Genomic DNA, 8619 nt, shown 5'->3' with positions numbered 1-8619 from the left:
TCCAAGGCTCAGGGGACACTGTGGGGGAGCGAGTGGAAAGACTGTAAGAGCCACAGGGAGGGAAGTAGGGTACTAAGGCATTGTACCCCTCCCACCCACAGAAACTGACTTGCGCATTCACAACCCCACAGTGACTACTAATAATGTCACAGAGGAGGGCTCTGGGCAGAAGAGGGGTGGGGGAGAGGAAGCATATGAGTGTAACTTGAGGGGAATATGACCAATATACAATATGTTCCTATAGTAACGTTCACCATTAATTTAAAAAAAAAATCAGGGCTGGAGAGATGGATTAGCAGTTAAGGCGTTTGCCTGCAAAGCCCAAGGACCCCAGTTCGATTACCCAGCACCCATGTAAGCCAGATGCACAAGGTGGCGCGTGTGTCTGGAGTTTGTTGGCAGTGGTTGGAGGCCCTGACATACCCATTCTTTCTCTCTCTCTCTCAAATAAATAAATAAAATCTCTTTAAAATTTTTAAAAAAAAATCAGCAAGAGTGAGAAAATGGTGGAATCTGAAAAGTACAAAATCAGCCAGCTAGGCAACCCATGGCCATAGGCGCAACAGTGGCTCATGAGCCATGGGGGTGATCAACAGCTCTCTAAGTGGTGTGAAGCCTTTCTCGGTGGGAGGGATTCGTGCCTGGTGCTGAGGACCAAGTGGGCAGTTTCCATTGTTCCAAAGGGCTAGATAGAGAGGCGACCTTGCGTTAGGAAGCGTTCTCAGCGTCTGTGTTTACCCACTTTGATCCCTGCTGCACTCATTCATGGTTGGAGAGATGCTTTTTACAGATGGTGGTGGAAACGATGAGAGAGAGAGAGAGAGAGCGAGCGAGCGAGAGAGAGCGAGAGCTGAATTCTTAGCACCAGATGAGTCATTTCTACCACACCTGCCAGGGCTCAGGAGACGAGACAGAGGAAGCGGCAGAAAGCATGAGTGCTCATCTCACAGCTGCGCTGTGAACCTTCTCCATGGAGACGCTACAAGACGACGATGAGACTCAAACCTCATCAACCGCAGAAAATCGGAGGCTGCTGACAATTGAGCGCTACAGGAGACTTCTGACACCCCTGCCCAGGCTCGGCCCACACTGCGGAAGAGCGGGTTGACAGAACGCGAGGGCGCGGTATGAGGCACCGCGCGCCACACAGAGGCTGCCGCATTCATGACTCCGCAGAGATGACCCCACTGGGGACGTGCTCGGGGGCTTATGGGTAGGGGAGAGCGGACAAAAGAAGATTGACTGGATGGCAATATGACCCACTTGCAGTAGGTTCATATAAGGTTCCCGATAAAATTTATAGAAAGAGACGAGAAAATGACATTTCTGGCTTTCCAAGAGTGGGGCAGCTCTGAGTATGGACTGGGTGGGCTTTGGAGATGGAAAAAAAAAGTCTTTTTCATATATACACAGAGTCCTGAAATGTCTCACTTTCTTGGCGCTCACACCAAAGTGTAAATAAAACCACCAAAAAGAGTAGGGAAGCGTTGAACCCCCACCCCTCCGCCCGGCTCCTGACATCCCAGACCTCACCACTCCTCTGCCATCTAAATCCAAGAATGCCCTGCGGAGGAGTGGTGGGTACCAGCTGGGTGCCCCAACGGATGAGCCCTGGGTGGAGTCGGCAAGAAAAACGTTGGTACCCACCTTGCTCGCAGGGGCCCTTGCTGACCTGCGCGATAGGTTGCTTGCCCAGGAACTCGGCCTTCAGGTTGGCTGCGCGCAGCTGGCACGCGTTGGCATAAGTGGTGCCGTCGCTGCCGCACACCCGGTAGCGGGTCTTGCACACGCACACGCCGCTCATCCTGCGGCTTCTGCTCACCGCTGACCTGACCTTGTCCGTCCTCCTCTTGCGGCTCTTCACGCAGGCCATGCCGTGCGCGCAGTACCGCATGCCCACCAAGCTCAGGTCCCCGCATGGCTCGCCCTCGCCCCGGGCGCACAGCGGGCAGCAGCCGCACTCGTCGCGGGTTTCGCCCAGCTGACAGCCCCCAGGGGGCAGGGCCGGGCAGTAGTCCAGCATGCAGGCCCCGCAGACGAACGTGTAGTTAGAAGAGGAGGAAGAGCAGGAGGAGAGGGGCAGGAGCAGGAGCAGCATCCAGGCTGTGCCGAGGAGCAGGGCGCGCAGCGATGGCCGCTCCATGGTCGGGTGGCAGCGATTCGAGCCCCAGTGACCGGCTTCGGACCCCCACTCCCGATCGCAGCTTTAAACCATCTGCCATCCCGCCAGGCTGGGTCCAGGGAACTCCCCCCAGGGCGGGAGAGCGTGCGGTCCATCCTGCGCAGTCCGGCCCAGCCGCTCCAGGCCATGCGCTCCTGCGGGCTAGGCGAGGTCCCGCGTCATGTGGGTCACATCAGGTCCTTTCTTCCCAACCCCTGACTCTGTTCCCGAAGGCGACTGTCCAGTCCTTCAGGAATGGCCCTGTGAGGAGAGCTGACCTCTGATCCTCTGTTCCTCGCTTCCTGGCCAGGTTCTTTTGACTTTTTAGCAACATGGATGGCTTTGAGAGGGCCTGGCGTTTAACAGATCAAACTTTCTTGGGCCTGGGACACCCAAGAACTGATTATCCTGTGGCCACTCTTTTTTTTGTTTTTTTCGAGGTAGTGAAAGACCCCCAGAGGGAGACCTTCACTCAAGTCTGGAGATAGTACGCACCCAAAGACACACGGGAGACCAAACTTGCTGCAAAAGCATGAGGCTTTATTCGGGAAACCAGAGCTCTGGGGTCGACAGTATCTCATGCAGGAGACAGAGGAGTTGACCCTGAGCCCTATTGGGTGTTTCTTTTTATAGGGTTTTTAGCAAGGAAGGGAAAGGGAAGGGGGTTTCACAAGGGTGTTTGCCAAGCTTGTACAGTTATGTCTACATATCTTATTGGTGCATAACCAGAGTTTAAGTCCTTGGTCAGGCTGTCTTGGGAAACTATTTTATTATTTTGGTTTTTCTCAAAACTGTATTTTTGTTTATCCTCTTCCCGGGACATAAAGTTTAGGTTGACCTGACCAACCCATATCTTGTGCCACCCGCAGCCAATCTTTTAGCCTATTTTTGATTTACTCCTTTCTGAATATACAGTTCAGTCTGTCCCCTAGCTATAGCAACCAGCTCTTTCTTCACTAAGTTTACTTTAAAATTTTCTATCCTGCCTTTCAGTAGGGTCTCACCTGACCTGGGTTTCACTATGGAGTCTCAAGGTGGCCTCGAACTCACGGTGATCTTCCTACCTCTGCCTCCCGAGTGCTGGGATTAAAGGCGTGCGCCACCACGCCTGGCTTTGAAGCCACTCTTTAAAGAACAGTTAAGGAGGAAGAAGATGGATGTTTATGTCCCCTTTGGTCACAGGTTTGCTGTGGATTTGGGTGCCACAGATCTGTCAATCACATCTTCCTTTGCATTTTCATAACTTTGCTTCCCCTTGTATGGCATAAAACCCTGTACTTTCTCATGCCAAGTTTAACCATCTGCAAGAGAGCATGCCAGTTTAGTCAAGTCCATGCTACGTTGTCCAGAGCGCGCAGCGTGGAGCAGGGAGTCCTGGGCCTCAACGGAGATGCCACAGACACCTGATGCAACCCGTTTTCACCAGCATTCCTGTGAGGCTTTTGATAGAAAATGATTGACTGTTTCTCAGTGTCTGGGAGGTGCTGGGGAAACCCAACTTCAATTGTCTTTTCTAAGAATATCGACACTTTGCACCTCCTGGGCAGAATTGAAGTTGATTCCATTTTTAAAACTAAATATCTAATACCACAGTGTGCATCAACCTGCAGGTCACATTTAATTGCTTAATTGATTTTTTTTTCTGTCACTACTACATGCAGACACAGACAAAAGCTTTTTTAAGATTTTTTTCAAGGTAGGGTCTCGCTGTAGCCCAGGCTGACCTGGAATTCACTTTGTAGTCTCAGGGTGGCCTTGAACTCATGGCGATCCTCCTACCTTTGCCTCCCAAGTGCTGGGATTAAAGGTGTGTGCCACCATGCCCGGCTAACACAAGTTTTGTTGGGACAGTGAATAATAAGGCCATGGGAACAAGGGTTTCCATGCCGGGACCAGTAATGAAAAATGGAAAACGGCCTGTTGGAGTGGTGCATGCCTTTAATCCCAGCACTTGGGAGGCATAGGTAGGAGGATCACTGTGGGTTTGAGGCCAGCCTGACAGTACCTAGTGAATTCCAGGCCAGTCTGGGCTAATGTGAGACCCTATCTCAACAAACAAACAAGCGACGAGGAAGACAAAAAACAAGACCATACTTATCTGTTATGAAAAAACACCTGGGCTGGAGAGATGGCTCAGTGGTTAAAAGTGCTTGCTTGCAAAGCCTGTCTGGCCAGGTTTGCTTCCCAGGTAACCATGTAAAGCTACATGTTCAAAGTGGCACATGCACCGAGAGGCATTTGCAGTTGTAAGAGGCCCTGGCGTGCCCATTTCCTCTCTCTCTCTCATTGTCTCTCTTTCTACTTGCACATAAGTAAACAATTAAAAATGAAAAGAGGGTTGGAGAGATGGCTTCGCAGTTAAGGCACTTGCCTGTGAAGCCTAAGGACCCGTATTCAGCTCTCCAGATCCCACCTAAGCCAGCTGCACAAAGGCAAGGCAAGGGCAAGGTTGCACATGCCCACTAGAGGGCGCAAGCGTCTGCGTATCACTGACATCAAAGTAAAAGGGAGAACAAGAAGGGCTCAGTAGGGTGGACAAGGGATGGTAATGATCAAATTCTGTTATATACATGCATGAAATTGTCAAAAGTTTAATTAACTAATTAATTAAAAAGAGCTATAGGGCTGGAGAGATGGCTTAGCGGTTGAGCGCTTGCCTGTGAAGCCTAAGAACCCTGGTTCGAGGCTCGATTCCCCAGGACCCATGTTAGCCAGATGCACAAGGGGGCGCACGCATCTGGAGTTCGTTTGCAGTGGCTGGAGGCCCTGGTGCGCCCATTCTCTCTCTATCTGCCTCTTTCTCCCTCTGTCTGTTGCTCTCAAATAAATAAATAAAAATGAACAACAACAAAAAAGAGGTATATATTGTTTTAGCACGCACAGTGAGGCTGGAGAGATGGCTCAGTGAATAAAGTCTGGTTGTTCAACCTGGAGTAGCTGAGTTGCATCCTCAGGTCCCAGGGGGAGGGCTTACGTAATACGACCACCTGGCGAGGTGGAAGGATGACACATGAGCAGCTTACCTTCCCACCTCATCTCTTCTCCCCAATTCCAGCTCATCATTCTCCCACCCCAGAACTCTCTGCCTGTGGATCCTTGTATTTGATGAGCCTCTTCCTCTTCTTCATCCTCATCCTCCTTTTCACTTGAGATATGGTCTTGTTGTGCCACACAGGCTGGCCTGGGACTTGCTGTGTGGTCCAAACTGACCTTGAGCTTGTGATCCTACTGTCTTTGCCTCCTGAGTACAGGCATGCACTGCCATACCTGGCTTCTGCTTGGGGCCTGGGGATCTGATCTGAATGCAGGTCCTCACACTTGCTTGGCGAGGACTTTACCCACTGAGCAATCCTTCCAGTCCTGGTGGCTATTCCTTTTCTTCCTCTCTGTTTCCTTCCTTCCTTCCTTCCTTTTTCCTTCCTTTCCTTCTTTCCTCCTTTCCTTCCTCCCACTTTTCCTTCCCTTCCTTCCTCCCTCCCTTCTTTCCTTCTTTCTTTTCCCTCCCTCCCTCCTTTCTTCTCCTCCCTTCCTTTCTTCCTCCCTCCCTCCCTCTCTCTTCTTTCTTTCCTGCGGGGATGCACCGCGCCTGTAGTTTTTGGTGGGATAGCATTTCCCCTCCATGATAACTTCATTTTCCCCTCCCATCACCATCACCGTCATCCCCAGGAGAGTGTCATGTGGTGGGGTGGGTATGGGTGGTCATTCCTCATAAACAGTGCATGCGCAGAGGCAGGCTAAGGCAGTGAAAAATCACTTGACTACGTTCCAGCACCTAGAACAAGCCCAGTCTAGGTCAAGCAGTATGAGGTAAAAAATGTGGACCAACGAATCTGGCAAAAGAGCAGATGGCAGTCTCCCAAGGAGCTTGCTCACCATGCCCGGGTCCTGTGCGTGCTCTGAACTGAATTCCCTGCAGTATAACAAGGAGAGGCGGCGGGCCCTTGTCGATGATGGTGAGCCACTGGGGCATGTTTGATTCCCCAGCACCCAGGTTGAGCCAGATGTGCAGAGGCACATGCATCTGGACTTGGTTTGCGGTGGTAGGAAGCCCTGCTGAGCTCATCATCCTCTCTCCTCGCAAAGACATAAAAATATTACCAAAAAAAAAATAGAATTTACTCACCGCAGGGGCCATGGTTAGTCTATGCAGTGCCTTTTTCAGACTTAGAAAAAAGCAATGGGGAGACGCAGTGCCGAGGATTGAAGATTTGGCAAGCAGGTAGTGCCTTTGTGCAGAGAAAAGGGTGCCACTTTCTCCTGGGAGGTGCGCCAGCCTGTGTCAGGGTGCGTGGCCTCACAGGAGGGGCAAGAGCCGACCACCGCCTCACGGCCTCTGCCCCTGAGCTGGGTACCCTCGTGCAGTGTGCAAGCTTCAATCACCCTGCAGGGCAGTACCACCTTGTGTCCACATCGTGTCTGGTGTAGAAATGGGGCTTCATTAAAAGAAGCTTATATGCAAGCCAGGCGTGGTGGTGCACACCTTTAATCCTAGCACTCAGGAGGCAGAGGCAGGAGGATCACCACGAGTTTGAGGCCACCCTGAGGCTACATAGTGAATTCCAGGTTAGCCTGAGCTAGAGTGAGACCCTACCTTGAAAAACAAAAACAACAACAACAAAAGTTTACATGAGAATGGACAAAAAGGGAGGTCATTTGGACAGCTACTGCTGCAGTGCACTAACTGCCCTGGTGGGAATCAGTGCAAAGTCTAGGTGAGGTCTGTCAGTGGGAACTTACGTGGAGACCCTCACGCTTCCTGTCCATTCTGGGACACTTTTGTGAGAGGGAAGAATCACTGTGATATCCTGGGGCCGTGGGAGTGGATCAAGACTGCAGTTGACCTGTGGTTCCCTGAGGCAGGAGGGAAGGAATGGATGAGAGAACATTTTTCCCCCCCTTTTTTTTTTTTTTTTAGGTAGTGTCTCACTGACTGACCTGGAATTCACTATGTAGTCTCAGGGTGGCCTTGAACTCACAGCAATCCTCCTACCTCTGCCTCCCGAGTGCTGGGATTAAAGGCATGCGCCACCATGCCTGGTTTAAGAGAACTTTTTAAATTTATTTTTATTTTTTAAAAATTTTTATTAGCATTTTCCATGATTATAAAAAATATCCCACGGAAATTCCCTCCCGAGAACTTTTTTTAAAGCATATTTTATTTTGTGAAATTTCAAACAACAATTTATACCAAAATTTTAGTATTTATTTATTTATTTAAGAGAGAGAGAGAGAGAGAGAGAGAGAGAGAGAGAGAGAGAGAGAGAATAGATGCACCAGGGCCTTTAACCACTGCAAACGAACTCCAAACTATTTACTTATTTACTTACTTGTGAGGGGACAGAGACACATAAGGAGAGAGGGAGAGAGCGATGGAGGGAGGAAAAAAGAATAGTCCTGCAAGGATCTCTTGTCACTGCAAATGAACTCCAGAAGCACGTGTCGCTCTGTGCACCTGGCTTTGGGTATGTGGGTACTGGGGAATTGAAGCTGGGCTGCTGGGCTTTGCAAGCAAGCGTCTTTAACTCCGGAGTCATCACCCCAGTCCGATGAAAGGCCTTAAAGAACTAGAATACACAGGTCTTAAAAAGGTGACCGGTGGTGGCGCATGCCTTTAATCCCAGCATTGGGAGACAGAGGTAGAAAGATCGCCACCCTGAGACTACATGGTGAACTCCAGGTCAGCTTGGACCAGAGCAAGACCCTACCTTGAAAAAAAAGAGGAAAAAAGTGCCTCATGGGATAAGGAGGTTGCCATGCCAACGTGAGTACCCCAGTTTGTATGCCCAGATCCCTTGAAAGCCAGATGCTGTAGCTTAGGGAGAGAAAGGAGGCAGAGACAGGGAACTGACCAGCTCATGGGCCACTTTCTGCAGCGGCGAACCCTGTGAATCACGAGAGACCCTCCCTCAAAACCAGGGCAAAGTTGGAGCCCGACACCCAAAGTTGCCCTGACCCCCACTCTTGTGCTGTGGCACACACATGGACCCCCCCCCATGCGCACACAAACATAAACACATATCACCCATAGCGACTGGCTGTGAGAAGACCCAGGAGAACCCCAGAAATTTCTCCTGTGAGGGACCTAGCCTGTGCCAGGGCAAGGTCGTCACTGTGACTCCTGTCGGGGACAGTTTGGAGTAGGAGGAGGTTGCTTCCCCAGGGGCCACACTGCTTTGGAGGCGCCAGGACCCTTGGCTGGGAGGGAGCCCTTGCTGTTGGCTCTCACTCTGGGTCTGTGAAATCCTTAGTGATAAAATCTCGTTGTGCAATGAAGGCGGAACCGCGTTCTTATCAGTATTCTGCCTGCTATCTTAAAAGAGCTACTGCTATACAGGGAAATCGCTAATGATATAATTGAAAAGACATTAATGGCCTCTAAAATTCAATATCAGAGAATCTGGAGGACTCTCTAGAGGTCATTCAAAGGTAATTGGCTGCATGGCTTGCTGTGAGCCCTG

General features: G+C 50.6%; 1 protein-coding gene across 1 annotated transcript; it reads right to left on the bottom strand.

Annotated features, from left to right (window-relative positions):
* Nucleotides 1-1009: 1009 nt before the first annotated feature.
* On the bottom strand, nucleotides 1010-2143 carry LOC101595366 (insulin-like growth factor-binding protein 7). Its single transcript, XM_004665331.3, has 2 exons — nucleotides 1648-2143; nucleotides 1010-1089 (listed from the first exon to the last, which is right to left on the bottom strand). The coding sequence occupies exons 1-2, from the start codon at nucleotides 2141-2143 to the stop codon at nucleotides 1010-1012; spliced, it is 576 nt and encodes a 191-aa protein (XP_004665388.3).
* Between the last annotated feature and the right edge of the window lie 6476 nt (nucleotides 2144-8619).

Source organism: Jaculus jaculus, chromosome 11, assembly GCF_020740685.1.
Source record: "Jaculus jaculus isolate mJacJac1 chromosome 11, mJacJac1.mat.Y.cur, whole genome shotgun sequence".
Lineage (NCBI taxonomy): Eukaryota > Metazoa > Chordata > Mammalia > Rodentia > Dipodidae > Jaculus > Jaculus jaculus.
Note: the sequence above shows the minus strand (reverse complement) of the source record. Positions and strands in the feature narration are given on the sequence as shown.